The 17,857-nt window shown below is 40.5% G+C and overlaps 1 protein-coding gene across 1 annotated transcript; it reads right to left on the bottom strand.

Annotated features, from left to right (window-relative positions):
* Window positions 1-1,294: 1,294 nt before the first annotated feature.
* On the bottom strand, window positions 1,295-15,087 carry LOC139210210 (immunoglobulin superfamily member 21-like). Its single transcript, XM_070840212.1, has 10 exons — window positions 15,072-15,087; window positions 13,307-13,434; window positions 11,475-11,596; window positions 11,192-11,310; window positions 10,386-10,501; window positions 8,147-8,654; window positions 6,468-6,568; window positions 2,635-2,827; window positions 2,495-2,533; window positions 1,295-1,374 (listed from the first exon to the last, which is right to left on the bottom strand). The coding sequence occupies exons 1-10, from the start codon at window positions 15,085-15,087 to the stop codon at window positions 1,295-1,297; spliced, it is 1,422 nt and encodes a 473-aa protein (XP_070696313.1).
* Window positions 15,088-17,857: the final 2,770 nt, after the last annotated feature.

The raw sequence follows: 17,857 nt of genomic DNA on the forward strand, positions 1-17,857 counted from the left end.
AGACAAAAAGGTAGTCGCACTGAACTGTGCCTTCAAAAATACTGTAAAATATCTTCCTTCATTTCTGTACATTTTAGTCACTAAACTCAAACAATGGCACCAACCACATGAGAGATGTCTATTTTTACGTTTATTTCAGGGGTTTTCTATTACAATCTGTTTGACATTGTTCTCTAGGGCTAACATCAGCGTTAGCTTCTCCACCACGTTAAAACAACTTTATAAAACAACCAGCTGGTATTTCTTTCACAGCTAACACACCACAAGAAAGAATAATTTAGCTCATTACAACATTACATTAACACTACTTAAAGTCTTAAGTGGAGACCATTTTCAGATCTGGTAAAATAAAAGCACATCCACAAAAAATGACTAATTGATGCTACATATAATCACATGATATGGGGACCAACTAACACGGCTGTAGACATGGTTAAAACTACATGTACAATAATTTGGATGCAAATATCTTACTAAGAATTACACACTGTATTCAAAACAGTTTTAATCATTCCCAGTAAAACATTCAGAGAGCTGCATTGTTTACACAAGAAAACTGTGTCATCAGCACAAAGCTCCCCAGCAGCAACTGGGGAGGGAGGAAGTGATCCTGCTTCAGTATCTGTAGATGTTATTAAGCCCTCTAAAGACAGGGGATGAAAAAAATGAATGAAAGAATGCATTTTCAGTCAGTTATGTTGTTATGTGGTCTTCAGAGACTCTGGAAAGGGATCCAAGATGAGTCCCAAACAAACCCTCTCAGTCACTGTGGAGCTGCAGGTGAGCAAAACCAAAAAGCTACTAATTTTCACTGAACTCAAATAACCTTAAAACTCACCAGTACCTGCAACTTTCCAGAGATTCATGGGAATATCCAATTTTTGTGTGATTGAAATGAAATTGAGAAATGCCTTTATTTTTGTAACTTTGCTACTTCCAATGTCTCACAAGTGGCCGGTGTCAGCAGACACTGATTATGCTGATTGGCCAGCTTATAGCCTATTAGGACAATCATTCTCCAACACCATTACTTTCTAGGATCTAGTGTGAACCTTGCTGACATTTATAGGAGACATCACACTCTACATCAGTCAGAGTAGAGTAACCCATCAGCAGAGGTGCTCACAGTATGCCCGTACAGCATCTTGACCTTTGTTCTTTTTCAGTATCTGTCCTCAGTGCTGTTGCTGCTAACAGCTGGGTGGAGGTGTAGCTACTGTCAGGGGATCATGAAAGAGAAGCTGCCTCAGGTAGATGGAGGTGGTGGTGTGTGGAGGAGCAGCAGAGCCTCTGGTCACGTCAGCCCGCAGGTAAAGCTCAGCAGCAGCATGGCGATTAATGAGAGGGAGCACTGAGTCGCAGCTGCATCCATGACTGCACACAAACAAGGTAGCATACATTACTTCTGTACATTCCACCATGGCTGATGTGTCGACAGTAACTGTTACAACTTCACTTATCAATGGATCTCATGTACAGAACACTGAGTGATCAACTAAGAGATGTGTGTCTATCAAAGGCTGGTATATCTTCTTCCTCTGTCACTGTTCAGTGGGTCACACTGTTGCACACACCAAGAAATACTATTATTTGCCAACAAAGGCAGTGAGGAGAAGCTGTTCTAGTTTGTGAACATGGATGTAAACGCAGGATTTGAAATATTTAAGTCTGTTTTGTTGAAAAACAGAAACTACTTTAAGCTTGACATCCAGGGTGAGAATCTAGTTTCAGTTCCTGTATTGTTCTACTTATGCCAATCAAATGATTCTCCTTTTAGACAGTATGGGGGAGGGCCATAGTTCAAATGCTGCCAATCACAGTTTGATTTTCCCGACCAATTCCAATTCCAGACATTGGACCAGGCCAGTGTTATATATATTTTGTTATAAAATAATTATTCTAATAAAAAGAAGAAGAAGAAAGGGAGCATTGTACTCTGCGAGGTTCAAAACAATCCTAGAATCACAACACAGGAACTCTAGATCAAACATACTACAGACTTATGTTATGTTAAGCCACGGGCTTCATCATGTTTGTCCCTGCAGAGCTCACAGTTCACTTCTGTACCTTTTGTCTTTGTCCTTGGCTTTTCTTCACTGAAGCGTGAATCATATAGCACAGCAGCTCCGTCTTATTGTTTGCACTGACAATTCAACCAGGACAGATCCGTGTCCATCTTAGTCTAATAAATCATACGGATTTCACCAGTCTGGCTTCAGATGTGAGCAAAGCACTGAGTCATTTTGTTCGTCAGGGACCTCCATGAAACACTCCACAACATGTTAACATGTCACCACTGCTGAGTGAGAGGGTGGTTTTTATGTGCTCACAGAATTAGCAGGCATTATAAATCTGGTCACTTTTATGTAGATGATAGATGATTATATCTTCTGCTCTTCATTTTAATGCATTCATTAATTAAAGTAATAATCAAAGCTCACAACCAAACCTGTAAAGTTGACCAACAAGGTAGGCAGCATGTAACAGGGCCTACCATTAAAATGTTCTTTTCCTTTCTTCAGTCTCGGATTGTCTGGATAGAAAACACAAAATAACAGACATTTAGTGTGAGCACACTGAACAAATGGCAAATGATTAGAACACCCCTCCTCCTCCCCCCACAGTCAGACTCACCGAACACGATGAGGCGGGTGTGGGTATCTGTGGAACCCAGAGGGTTCTGGGCTGTGCAGCGGAACATAGAGCCATTTAGCTCAGCAGGGACTCTCTCCAGGATGAGCTCCCGTCCATCATGCTCCTCACTGCCATCCAGCAAACGGCCACCAACCCTGGTCCAGGTGAACATGGGCTCAGGGAAGACCTCGCTCTGTGGACACACGCAGACACACACAGATGTGTAAGTGAGGTTAAAGTGAAGCGACAGTGATCTCTGCCTCAATGGGGGGCTGACACAGACTGGCCTGGACACTCTGGTGAGGCAGTCCTGTGGTCATAATGGCTTAATATTCACTTTAGTATTTGATTGTGTGGCTACTGTAGGGGTGGTATTATACTACTTGCCTGCCAAAACATTCATTGGAAGTAGAAACACTGAAGAGATGATTGTGACGTATCAGCATCAATGTTTACTTCACTACAGATTTGGTTCAGTGTTCAGTGTTCTGTTTGTTGACAGGCAGAGCTCTGACTGCTTCTTACCTTACAATTATTTTAGTATTATGTACACTGCCTGTCCAAAAAAAAAGTCGCCACCTGGATTTAACTAAGCAAATAGGTTTAACCCTAGCTGATGTGGTGAGTAGCTTCTCATTTCTTAAACAACCATGTTGGAAGACATATCCTGTGGTCATGGAAAGGGTGTTAATCTGTTTCAGAAGGGTCAAATTATTGGCCTGCATCAAGCTAAGAAAACAACTGAGGAGATTGCTGAAACTACTAAAATCGGGTTAAGAACCGTCCAACGCATTATTAAAACCTGGAGGGATAGTGGTGAACCATCATCTTCGAGGAAGAAATGTGGTCGGAAGAAACTCTTGGATGATCGTGATAGGAGATCACTTAAAAGTTTGGTGAAATCATATCGTAGGAAATGAACAGTAGAACTCATGGCTATGTTGAATAGTGAAAGTAAGAGCATTTCCACACGCACAATGCGAAGGGAACTCAAGGGATTGGGACTAAACAGCTGTGTAGCCCTAAGAAAACCACTGATCAGTGAGGCTAATCGGAAAAAAAGGCTTCAATTTGCTAGGGAGCATAAAGATTGGACTCCGGAGCGATGGAGGAAGGTCATGTGGTCTGATGAGTCCAGATTTACCCTGTTCCAGAGTGATGGGCACATCAGGGTAAGAAGAGAGGCGGTTGAAGTGATGCACCCATCATGCCTAGTACCTACATAACAAGCCACTCTCCCATCATCAGTACAAAATCTTGGCGGAAAATTAATGCAACTCTGATGCCACAGCGAATGTGTGCCGTACTCAAAGCTAAAGACGGTCCAACGAAATATTAGAGTGTGCAACTTTTTTTTTGGACGGGCAGTGTATTTTAGACGTTATTTATCTTACTAATTTTAGTGCTCACTGTAGAGTTGATTTTATACAGTTTAGACCTTTGATCCTGTTCCTCTGTGTTTCTGGTGCTGCAGCTGGTTTTGGCTTCCAGGTGCGGGGGTGTTGGGGTGCTGGGAGCTGACTCACTTTTGATGGTGATGTTTCTTGTGGTGACACATTTCATTAGTGGAGTGGTTTGTATTTTGGTTTATTACATTTCTCACGAGCAGGTTACTTGGAACAGCGCTTTCGGCTGCAGTCCGACTGTTTTATGAAGTGTTGTGATAAAGAGCCAGTAACCCACAGACACTGTGGTGACCTCTACCTATGTTTCAGTAGTTTGAAGAGGTGACTGGTGGGTAGAGTTTGTATTAGTGGGAAATTTTGCTTAATCAAGCTAATAACTAAGTGTTGTCATTAATGCTTTTCATAAACAGAGTGACATGCATTAACCCATATGTCCAAGAATCTTTGCAGCATTTTGTGTGCTCAGAGTGTTTTCTACTTTTTTCAGTGGTGTTTTGCTTCATCTCCCATATGGAGAGGAGGTGACCTTGTAGATTTATAAAATGTTCCAGTTGTTTTTCTTTCTAAGGTTCTAATGATTATTACCCATTATTACATTATTACACGCATTTGGAATAATTTGATAAATGTCCTTTCTGTCCTCCGATCTAGGTACAAACAATGTGGTCAGACATTGTGGCTGTTTGTTCTATTGTTACCAAACCAGTGTATTTTAACAGTACATTGTCCTTTGACATCTGTGTATGTCTAAAGGTTTCTCAAATAATTTCATGCTCCCTCAGAATTGTATCTAGGCCCTCTATAGTCTTTTTTTTAATACATTTCATGGTTGCTATATTTCGTAGTTTAACTTGATGCAGTCACAAATTGTGTATTTTGAATCTTGTATCCAAATAGATTAGTCTGTCTTTTTGCTCATCTCAGTGGATGGGATACTTGAACTAGCAAGTGACAATCTTCCTCACTTCCTCCCCACTTAGAATTTGTCTTGATAATTGATAAAAAAAAAAAATCACTTGTTTTACTTTACCAGTGCAGTATTTACTTTTTTCATTTTTCATTTGTATTCTTTAGATCTTGAGACTCATTATATTTTTCACTTTAGAAATGCTTCAATAATGCAATGTGATAAAGTGATGTTATTGATGCCTAATTCATGTTCGGCCTGGTTTGATTGGGTCCAGTATAATGATGTTTCATTTCGTGGGTTTGACGTCTGATGAAGGTCCTCGACTAAAACTTTGATTCTCTAAACTTGGTGCTGACAATGCATGTAAATAAAATACTTAGTTTTCATGTTCCTACACATCTGATGTGTTACATCATTTGGGAACACTTTATACACACCTGGCCAACTGGACTACCTCACACTGCATCTTTGCACATGCACACATATTTATTTAGCTAAATTCAGCTGCTTGTTTCATTATGTTAATTGTTTATATTTTGTTCTCCTTAGTTTTATACATCTCTTTTTCTTTTAGTACTTCTATTTTTTATATTTTATTCTATATATTCATTGTGGCTTAAACCGAGACCTGAGAGCGAAATTTCGTACCATCCCATGTGTAAATGTGTGCTGGTATGACAAATAAAGTTCCTTGAATCCTTGAATAATTTCACATTTGTAAAATACATTTTCAAGCAGGAAACCTTTGGACAGCTAACCGGCCTGGAGCTGTGTGAACTGATTGAAACTAACAGGCAGAAGGTGTAGGGAAGCAAACATGTGGGTAAAGTCAGCTTTATTGCAGAAGTCGTAATCATTTTAAAAAGTTAAGTGGTTGTGTCTTCGTCACAGACAAGTTTTGTTCAGAGGAGATTATGGTCAGCATAGTCCTTTGGGCCATTTTACATGTTTTTTCTTTTTTAATTGACATGCAAGACAAGTTAAGCTATATCCTGCCATGCACTACTAATCTGTGAAACTGCTGATCTCATCCATTTTTGTCCACATTTAGGCCAAATCTGCACAGTCAGTCATGCTGCATTAGCTGTTCCTGTTAAAACTGGTTTGGTTCACACTGATGTTACTGTAGGGCAACATCTTAAGTTGGAACATCTTTTTATATGTTTGATTTATGGATGAGGCTGAGATACTAATGCTTGATTAGGACATGCAAATACCACCGAATTTCCTCACTTTATTGTTAATGCCAAATACCACCTCAAAAACAGAAAGACCCAGTATAGAGAGTTTTAACATCATCCCTGCTTGCAACAGCTTCACTGTATCACATGACAAATAAGACTGAAACCAATTGCTGCCTGGAAGGAAGGAACTCGATCCAAAAACTTGTGCTACTTTCAAAAGAGGGGTGCCTTTTTATTCTGTCCATGTCTTTGAATGTGCCCTGTCCAGTGGGGACATTGCTTGCACTTCACAGAGCTTTCCTTGTTCAAAGAGCCACATTACTGTACACTCACTGCAGAAGGTCCCAGCTGGAAACCCTGGACGGTGATCCGCACTGTGTCTCCCACCTTGGCCTTACTGGGGCTCATGGACAGCTTGGGGCCTCTGGGAGCAGCTGATGAGAACATAAGATACCACATTGGACTGCTGCTGTACATCACAAGATCACTCAACCTTCAGCACATGTTGCTTCAATATTTACAGAATATTCTGCATCTTAATTGTTATTATAACCATGTGGTCAGAGTAATAGTGTTGAGAGAGGGAACTGATTGACCCTGAACACTGCCATGTCTCTCAGTGCTCTAATCAGAAGACCTCACACACCCTTGGCCTGGGTCAGTACCCTCTGGACATCCAAAAATCTCAGTATTAGTATCTTAAGTATCTTTTTTTAAATTAATGTTCTTACTTGAATTTTCTCAATAAAAAACAAAACAAATCTACAAACATGCAGCTGGAATAAGAAATTGAACCAGCTGGGTGTCGGGGGCCTTCTGGTCTCCTCCCACAATTCACTGGTGACCTAAATTGCCAGTTGGTGTGAATGTGAGACATCCAGAGATGTGTCAGCCTTGTGACTGACTGGTGACCAGTCTGAGGTGTACCCCACCCTCAAAGGATAGGAAGTAATAGTAACTCACTATTTAACTTAATCAATACTAAATCAATATGCAAAACAATAAACAGAAACAGAAACAGAAACAAACAAACACAATAAAAAGTCTAATTATCAACCAAACTGCAAGAATGAGTCACCCCAAACTCCACATGTAGTAAGAATAGTGCTAACAATCAATGAGTGTTGGAGATTTTCCAGAGACCTGTACATTTTGCAAGGTTACGGTCATGACTGCTGGGGGCAGCTGAGCTAGCACTACCAATACATAGCTAATTTGTTAGCATATTCTGATATTTGACGTTCCCCTCTGTGGTTGGAATTTTCAAAATCTGATTGACTAGAACTCATGTTTGCATGAATATTGAATTTCGTAGACATAATGAACTGCCGTTCATATGAGCAAGCTCAAGACCAAGTGGTTGGGAGGCAGGATGCCTCAGAGGAATGTGGCCTTCTCTCCAATGCTGTATCCAGTGTCTTTATACATCCATGCGTACAGTCAGCTGTAGCTTGTCACAGTACTTGAATTAGTTTGTATCACTGTTGAAGGTCATAATGCTTCTATCTCAAATTGCTGACAGTTAATTCTGTCATGTGTTTAGCTGAGTAAGGAGAAGGTGACTGTTGTGGCAGTGTTGGACTCAGAGTGTAAAGCTGCACTATTATACACACTATTATGCACATGTAAGTGTGTGATCTGCACTGCACTTGGGGCAGCTGTGGGTCAGAAGGTGAGTCAGCATGTTGAAGTGTCCTTGGCCAAGACACTGAACCCCAACTTGCTCCTAAAGCAGCTTCAGTGTGTGAATGTGTGTGAAAGAATGGGTGAATGAGCGCTTTGAGTGGTCAAAATGACTAAAATGCAAATACAAATACAGACCATTTACTTGTACATATGAACTCATTTGAAAAAGTCAGTGGAATTCTTTTTCACTTTTTCACAGCGCTATCCCTGGAGGAGTGTGTCTGATATCAGAGGTTCTCTTATGCACTCATATAAACCCTGACCTGAAAATTCAGCGTCTTGTGTGTTTGCTCAGACTGTTCTCAGTGTGTTGCTGTGTGACTCACCCAGTGTGACCTCTGCCTGCATGGGCATGGACAGAGCAGGATGGTTGACCTCACAGCTGAACAGAGCCTCGTTGTCCAGCTGGGGGTTGAGGCTCCAGGTCAGCATGGCTCTCACCTCTATGGTGCCATCACCTTCTGCTTGCTGCTGGTGCAGAAAGTAATAGAGTGGGTCGCTGCTCTGGACCCAGCGGGGAAACTCCCGGCTTACCACTGTCTCTGGGATCACCTCAGTAGATGGCTCAGGGTCTGACTCGGAACCTTGCTCTCTGCCATGTTCGGGGCCATCTTGGCCCAGCCGCTCCAGCCTCCCCTCTTGTTCCAGCAAGGACAGAGACTTCTGGAGTTTGGTGTCATCAAGGTCTCGACTGGTGAGAATCTGGGAGCTCCAGAGTGCTGCCTGGCTCTTTGTCTTTTCTTGACCTGAGTCCTTGCTTTGTTCTCCCACTGAGGGTGAAAACTGGACATTTGGCACTACATCAATAAGCTCGCCATCCCGCTTAAAGTACACCTGAAAAGCAGGAACAAAGGCAGATGAGGTCAACTGACACAGTAGACGCATTTCAAATCATCACCCTGACCCAAACAACATCCGTTTGAAATGAACATGGAAGTGTGAACAGGTTCAACTGTAAGACTAGACACGGTGGCTACCAGAGTGTCACTGTTTCCTCTGATAAATATCATTTATCCTTTCAGAAGCTGAGCCACAGTGTCATCATTTCAAAACACAAAGCCTCAGTGCAACATTTTACAAGATGAGTGAGACCGCTGGCCAACACAGGCTTTATACACAGTACATTTATTCAACGATAAAGTTAGAAACCTAAAACTGAATTCTTTCAAATCATTTTAAAAGTGTTTAGTAGTAGATTTGTAGTCACTGATTGTGAAATGCGTTTTTTTCCCCACTTTTTTAGCCAAGGAGTCCTGTCCCTTTAGTATAAAATAATAATAATAATAATACATTTTATTTTTAGGGCGCCTTTCAAAGCTCACAAGGTCGCCGTACAGAATACAAATAAAACATACAATATAATAGATAAAACAGGTGTAAAACAGGTATAAAAACGAGCAATAAAATACAGTAGCAGTGCAAAATGAATCAGAGAGAGTAGGAAAGTGTGAAGAGATGGGTTTTGAGTCTGGATTTGAAGAGCAGTAAGGAGTCGGTGTTACGGAGGTCGGGGGGGAGTGAGTTCCATAACTGGGGAGCCGAGCGGCTGAATGCTCGGCCCCCACGGTGACGAGGCGAACAGAGGGAACAGAGAGATGGACAGAGGAAGAGTCTGCTGTGCTTGACACTTAAGGACATGATAGGGCTGCCTCATATAGACAGCATCATTTGATGTCAGAACCCTTTGAGAGCCTAATAACTCACGATTCTTTCCCCAATTACTTAGAGTTCCTAGACCAGGACATCACCCCTCACTGGATTTCCACCAACCATGTATGTAATAAATTATTTCATTATACTCAAAACATTTTGATTATAAGCAGATTATTACAGTGTTACTTCCTATTACATTTTTATTGCATTATAAATTTTTTACCTTTCTCATTTCTCAGTTCATTTCTGAGCAAAAAGGTCATTAAATCAAATGAACAGTAAAATCATCTCTAATATTATCCAGCCACACAAATATGAATAACTTACAGTGAATAATGGTACAGCTGTACCCTGCTGTACATACTGCTGTATTTATAGACATCTGTCTGACAGTGGGCAGCTTACAGCTGGATGCTGCTGTGTTTATCTTGTTCATAGTTCAGAATACATGGTCATGTGACCAGAGGGATTGAAGTCTGCCATCATCATCCCAATAACCATGTAATAACCCAGTGCTAGGCAGAGGTGACCTTGGTTAAATAAACAGAGCTATGGGACATTCTATCAAGATTATGATGGCATGTGGTATTGCTTCTTTTTATCTCACTGATATGTTTGTCTCAGTCATGACATGTAGACTTTTATTCATCACATATGCAGCTGTCCTCTAATCCCCTGAGAGGTCACAGAGGGTACAGAACAAAGCTGCAGCATCAAGTAGGGGCAATTTTTTTCTACTGTGAGCTCTGAACATTTCATATGCAGCAGTGCTCCCTTTTCATTTTGCAGTGAAAGTACCAACTTCCTCTTTCACTCTATTTGCGTTTCATGATTTTAAATGGGTGGATCGAGGCTTTCTTTGATTATGAAGACTCCTTCAAAGAGATCAGGAGTAAAAAGGCTGCATCTCACCATGGGAGCTGGCTTAGCTCCTGAAACAATGCAAACCAGAGTGAAGTTCTGGGCCTCATAGCGGCTGAAAGGAGCCGGGCTGTTGGCTGCTACCACGGAGATAGACTTGGGTGGTACTGCAGAGAAAATACACACAAGACTAAAAAACTCAAACACGGAAGTGCTTTCTATTCACTGAAGGAAAATAAATATATATATAACATATACATCATGAGGTATTTATCTAGTAGTGGGCCTCCTCTCGCATGTTGAGTTGAGGCCAAGACCTACCAGTGGGAGCTTTTGAAATCCATGACATTAAACTCTCATCGGAGGAATACATTTTGAGAAAAATGCTGATTTGCTTTCTTTCTGAGAGTGAGATGTTTACATGAATATCAGTGTCACGTCAGTGTGTTCAGTAAAGAGCTGGTGTCAGGACATGGTTAGCTTAGCATTAAGACTGGACGCAGGGGGAAAAAAGATGGCCTGGCTTCGTCTGAAGTTCAAAATACATCCACGAACACCTCTAAAGCTCACTAATTAATATGTTTTATCTTTCCTCTTTAACTGTTACAAAACAGAAATATCCCCCCTTGTGGATTTCAGGGGGAACTGCTTGATGCAACTACTGTGTTTGACCAAGCATTTTCCTCTTGCACCATTGGCAATTTAAAATGTTTACAAGTATTTGAATGGGTTGCCATATAATTTTGGTACAGATATTCATGGTGCCCAGAGGTTGAACCCTAACATGCTTGGTCATCTCCTGACCTGGCTACATATGGTGGTCTTTTCAGGAGATAATCTCAGAAATGAATACATACCTATGACTGTGAGGATGATGCTGCCAGAGGCTAGAATCACTTTGTCTCTGGAGCTCCTGTCATAAATCCCCACATGACACTCATACAGACCGTCATCCTCCATCTTTACCTCAGGAAGCCTGCTCATGTACACAGTTACAAAGATCACTGTCAAAAGAAAGCATGCTAAACGTATGAACATTCTGCCAAACTTGTTCTTTGTTTTTCAAAGAATATGAGTTATTAAGTTGATACTTAGTACTGTATACTTAACGCATTTTGCAGTCGTGGTAGGCTGTCTTACCGCACAGTTGAGTGGTAGACCAAATCTTCTCGTCTGCGGTTGTCCTCCATATGGGAGTAGGTAGTGTTGTACATGGCATCATAGGTGAAAATCTTTTGCTTGGCACTGCCTCCTTCAGTTACCTGATAGAGGAACGTACATGAGCATCATCTGATACATCTGTAACAATGTAGACATAAAAATATTCTATATGTGTGATACTTCATTCATAATGAAAAAATACCTACAAACTGGTTTTGGAACCGATTGACTTACTAAACGCATCCAGCGTGCTTAACAAGTTTTCTTCCTCCGTCCATTGCACATTTCATTCGTGTCTCCCTGACCCTGCCTGTTAGACCTGCAGACTTTACATTGGGAAGATGTCATGCACATAAATGAAGGTCGTCTAGGCTATTGGCAAGTTTTACCAATATTGACTCTTCATGTTTTACAGTATAAATTCAGTGTAATTGGCTGTTTTTGCAGTTGGAGGCGTCCTGTCAACAGCTTTTTTTTTTTAGATGTTTCCTGTATAATGGACAGCTAAATGCTGGGGAAAATGCTTTCTGGGCTTCATGGCAGTGAATTACATTTTTTAGAATTGCTGAGTTACATTTCTTTATAGGAGTTCACCAGAGTTTTCAAAACTCTTCACATAGTCAGCACAGCAGAATCCAGTGTAAATGTGGATGACTTTTCATTGCTTTTAAAGGTCTTGCATTCTGCTCATTTTATATCAGGGTCCTACTTAGAACAGATTTACACGATTTAATGTTCAAAAAACACATTATCTCTGTCTAAACACTCTGGCCTGCTGAAGGAGTTCACATGATCAACAGATCCCCTCATGACATTAAAAACAAAGAATGTTCACACACATTTGATCAGAAATTCATTCAAAGATGAAGCAGGAGAAACAGAGAGAAGATGGTCTTTTTTCAGAATTTGGCAGCCCCTTCAAACAAAATGTATTCTATTGCCACATTAAGAGTTTTCGTACTCGAACTTTGGATTTATACTTCATTTTGTTAAGTTACAAAAAGAAATGTATAAACAGAAATATAAAGAAATACAAAAAAAATAGAACTGCACACTCTGAATTGAGATACTTAGCACATATTTTCTCTCCTTGATGACCTCTATGAAAGATTTGTGCCAGGTGAGGAAAGGGGGCAAGTGTTGTTCCAGTCACAGTGGTTTATAGCCCATCCCAGGATGGTATCACTTCTAGATAGATAGATAGATAGATAGATGTGTATGATGATGTGTTTTGGTTGCATTAGTGCCTTTTGGATGTGAGACTAATTGTGCTGAGCTGCGAACTGTGTGAAGAGTTTTGAAAAAGGTATCTTTGAACAGAGAAATGTGTGTTGGTAAAAAAACACGTTCATGGTTTAGTGCTAATTACATCTAGTGAATATGCATATTCTTGGTTTATTTTAACTAATGAATTAATCTTTCAGTCCATGGAAATGTCACAGTGGATGTAAAGTAAATGTAGAGCAAGTCAATCATTATTTTGTGTGGACAGCGATCCGAAACTCAAACATATTGTATTTACTATCAAGTAAGAGTTAGTGGCTCTAATATTGTATGATTTAGCATGAAATGAAAAAGTACCTCAAAATTAGTCACTTTCCAACATTGCAAATAGTTCAGTTGTAACACATGAGAGCACTGTTCTCGACAACACAGACAGAAGCTCCTGCCTCGTATGACTGGACACTAAACATGAATGTTTTCACTCAGACACACTGAGGGCGAAGGAAGGAGGACATTTAAAGAAACATACACAGACAGAATTTGGCAAGCAAGCAGTCGTTATGCATTAAGTTCACCTGTGTGCTCACCCGAAACCATACAATCTCTCTGAGGTTGCCGTCTGTTTGGAAGTTGCACTTGAGTGTTACTGTGTCTCCAATGACAACAGGAGGAAGAGGTTCAATGGAAACAGTTAAATAACCTGCCAGAGAGAGAAGAATAGGACATATTTGGAAATCACATTACACTCCCTGTATGGCTTCTATGTGGACTGTGATGTTAGATAACGTTCTTATGCATTTACAAAGCAATCCACTATGAAAGCATTACTGTACACCATGTACTCAGCAGCTTCACTGGTAATGACCCGCAGCCTGTAGCTTTAGTGGCTGATCAGCTTTCTTCCTGCTCTGCTGAGCTCAGATCAAACCTGAGTTTATGTGGACTCCCATTTCACAAACATATATCTCCTGCTGCATTGATACCTTATGAGGGAGTTAAACACAACACTTAACAATATATAAGCTCCAATAAACTACAGCCTCATAGAAGAACAAGAGTTCTTGAGCATTTCTCTTCAAACCCTTTTACATTGAAGAAACTTAAACCAAACATATCAAGTAACCAGAGTAGGTTCTGTTTGTGTTTCCACCTTCTAATTCTAAAATTCATGGAACAAACTTAAGGATCTGCTCAGCAAGTGATGCTGAATCCAAGTACCAGGTACTTTCAGTGGGATGATCGTCACATCACAAAGAGGACGACTACACCAAAACTCAACAACAGTGAACCTTCAATTTACTGCTGTATCTGACAACATACACCAGACCAAACAGAACAAAACAACATGTTCAGGCCCTATGAGTATTTATTCAAGGAGAGCTACATTCCACTGTTAGAAACCAGAACATGCAGCAACTCACAGCCACAGTGCAGAAAAACTGGAAAAGGGAAAACAATAAACAAAAAGAAAGTGCACAGTGGAGAGAACTAAAAAAGAGCCAAGTGGAGACACACTGGAGGTCGCTTTGGGACACTGACTGGCTTGTGTCGACTGTAACTCAGAGCCAGAGTAAACTTCTTCCACTGATGCTGGTTCCACAACCACTTTCATAACTTGTTTACCATGGAGAGCATAAAAAGAAGACAGAGCTATCGTCCTATGGCAGTCATATAAGTGAAATGTCCTGGTTGGTAAAATGCAGTGGAAACACAAAGAACCTCGTACCAAAGTCTCACATGATTTTTAGTTCAACTCACAGTTTATGAGTTACTGTTCTCATAACAGGTTACTGTTTTGAGAATTTTAACAAATATGAAAAAAACGTTTTTTTAAATAAGTTGCACACCCTGCCTTTAAATTGATAAAGGGCTATTTAACACACTTTCAACATTAAGGCCTGTCATGTGTTACTGTTGTGGGCCTAAAAGGTATAATTTAGTAGAATCTCTTCATATTCAAATACAGAAGGTAAAAATGACTTTTCTGTACATTTTTCAGGCACTACACTGTAGTTACCATTAGCAATAGGATATTGCTTGTGGCAGCTCTTCCCAGAAAAAAGGAGGAGCTGAGGTGCAGAAACTTTGTAACTTTCAAAGTTACACATTACAAAGTGACTCACAGAACTAATCTGACTCATGACAGTCTAAACCCAGCTCATGTTTCGTATTAGTGGGTGAACAATCTAACGCTTGGTGCATTCTGCTTCCCAATGAGAGCCAGTGATCAAGGAAAAGGAAGGGAAAAGCATAACACACGAGGAACTGAAGGGTCTGAAGGTGTGGATCAGTGTTAAAACTCTGGAACTGAAGAAGATTGCACTGGGAAAGAGCAGCAGGTTAGCTTACAGACATGATAACTTATCATGAGACAGACAGATATTCCTGACTGTTGATGTTTATTGACTCACTCACTCTGTTGGGTTAGTCATTAAAAACTATTCAAACCCACTTTTACTCTGCCTTTATTTTAAATTCTAGTTTCTAAAGATCTCAAATCTTTTCAGTTGAATTCTGGGGAAATGTGTGTAAAAAGATTCTCAACACATTTTGAATGTTCCCATTTGATGAAATGGTGCAGTCATGAAATTTGAGCCGTGGGACAAAACCCTTGATTTCTCCATGGATATGACCGTTAACAACAAGTGTTTATAGTTTATTTGTTTCCAAAACAACAAAGACAAAATGTTCACTAAGTTTGATTAGGATATACTATTGATGCAATGAGTTGAAACAAGAAAAGGCAAAAATAACACAGCTAAAATTATTAGCCCCCTGGCCATTAATAGTCAATAGTGTACCCTTTCTGAGCCACAACTGACAACAACCTCTTAGAGTAGTTCTTTACAAGGTTGGCACATGTCTCTTGAGGGATTTTGGCCCATTCTTCCAATGCAAATTGTTCCAGCTGGTCACTACATGGTTTTCATTACATTTCATTACATGGTTTTCTGAGCATGGACATTCACTTTGAGCACCCGCCACAGATTCTCAATATGATTGAGATGTGGGCTCTGTGCGGGCCACTCCAGGACCTTGGTTTTGGTGTCTTTTAAGAACTGTTGGACCAATTTTGACGTATGCGTTGGCTCATTGTCTTGTTGGAAGACCCAGCGACGACCTAAGCCTATACTAAGAGCAGATTTCTTCATATTATCCCTCAAAATGTCAACATAATTTTCTTTTTTCATGATGCCATGCACCGAACAAGGCTCCCTGTGCCTGAGGCAGTAAAACAGCCCCACAGCATGATGCTCCCACCACCATGTTTAACTGTGGGAACGGTGTTCTTAGGGTTGAAGGCCTCTCCTTTTCTTCGCCAAACATCCATGTGCCCAAACAGTTCCAGTTTTGTCTCATCAGACCAAAGGACAGACTTCCAAAACTCATCTTTAACCTTCAAATGTTCACGGGCAAACCTCAGTCTGGCTCTGATGTGCCGCTCTTTGAGTAAAGGGGTTCTTCTGGGACGATGGCCCACCACGATGAAGAGCCCTCACAACATCAACTCCAGAAGAGGCCAGGTCAGCAACAATCATCTTGGCAGATGTCTGGGGCTTCTTGCTGACATCTCTGACTATTTTCCTCTCCAGAGTTCTTGAAATTTTGCGCTTTCGACCACGCTCAGGTTTGCTTCTTACAGAATTTGTCTCCTGTACTTTGCAATGATGCAACATACAGCTGTTCTAACACTTGGAAATGGCAGTATAGCCTTCCCCCTCATTATGAGCCTCCACTATCTTCTTTCTGAGCTCAAGACTGATTTCCTTTGTCTTTGGCATGGTGAGTAAGACTAGTCCCTCTCAATAATGTGTTCAAGTGCCCTGTTTGGAGTCCCTTAAGTAAAGGTCAATGCTCAGTTGAAGGAAGCCAATTGACTGCACAGGTGTGGTTTGAAAGCTGATTGGTTGATTAGGTGTGTTTTGAAAGCAAAAATTCACATGGGGGCTAATATTTTTGACCACCCCATTTGATATAAAACAAGCCTAAAAATGTATTTTACATTCCAAAATGTACCAAAAGCTACACTACACAAAAAAAAGCTACACTTTTTCTACACTAGCTGAGTCTCATTTTAAGGTTCTTATTTGTCTTTTTGTCAAGGAGGTGGAAAGTTTCTGAGCACCAGCCACATAATGAGATGTTCCGCTGATCCATTCACATCCAATGGATTTCATATTGTCTATTGTATGCAGAGTGAAGTGAGACATGGAAAGTAATACAGTTTTTGTAATCAACTGTTGAGTGCTGTGAGTGCTGCAGGGTCAGTGTCCTATGATTGACTGTCCATTCCTCTTGGATAGAAAACATGTTTGTGTTTTGAAAGAATAATTTGTTATTTTGTCAGGTTGCCATGTTTTGATAGAAATAATGTATATAGAGACAGTTTTTTTGCATTTCTAAATATAGAGTAGGCGTTTAATGCATTATGGATGTGAAGTTAACTGTTTTGAAAAAGTGATCTCTTATTGAGAAATGAGCCAAAAAAAGACAGCAAGAGTAAACAAACAAGGGAAAACTGGATACTACAAGAAAAGCTTCAGGTAGCATTGGGTGATATTTCAATGCTATCTCTCTATGCAGTCAGCACTATGATGAAATGGTCAAAACTAACAAATAAAATTGTTTGCTGTGTTCATACCAGCATATTCCCAGCATATTTGGTAGTGATTTTTTTGTACAGTGCTCCAGATTTCTTTCCTGACACTTGAATATTTAATATGGACTCTATCCCTTGGAGAGTGTGGGATTAATTTTAGCAGGAATTTACAGCTGCCACTGCTCCTGCTGCATTCCTTCATGCCACTCTGGTTCTTGTGTGGTAGATTAGCAACTAAGCATTAGCTGGTGTGGGTAAAACAGCAAAGTGTGTTAATCATTCCATCCACGAAGACCAGCTGCTCTCCAAGTGTGCTTAACAGTGAACTAAAAGCTGATCCTGACCCCTGCGAGTCTAACAAACACACAGACAGCACACATAGCTCACTGCTGACAGACACTAATCTCTAAGAGCAACAGTGTTTGCACTAAACTGAGATGTATATGCTGCTGTGCTGTGACCAGATGGATTAAATTGGAAATTAAAAAAAGCTTCTGTATGACACTTCCCTACAAGGAAGCATACGAATGACCACATG

This window comes from Pempheris klunzingeri, chromosome 11 (assembly GCF_042242105.1).
Source record: "Pempheris klunzingeri isolate RE-2024b chromosome 11, fPemKlu1.hap1, whole genome shotgun sequence".
NCBI lineage: Eukaryota > Metazoa > Chordata > Actinopteri > Acropomatiformes > Pempheridae > Pempheris > Pempheris klunzingeri.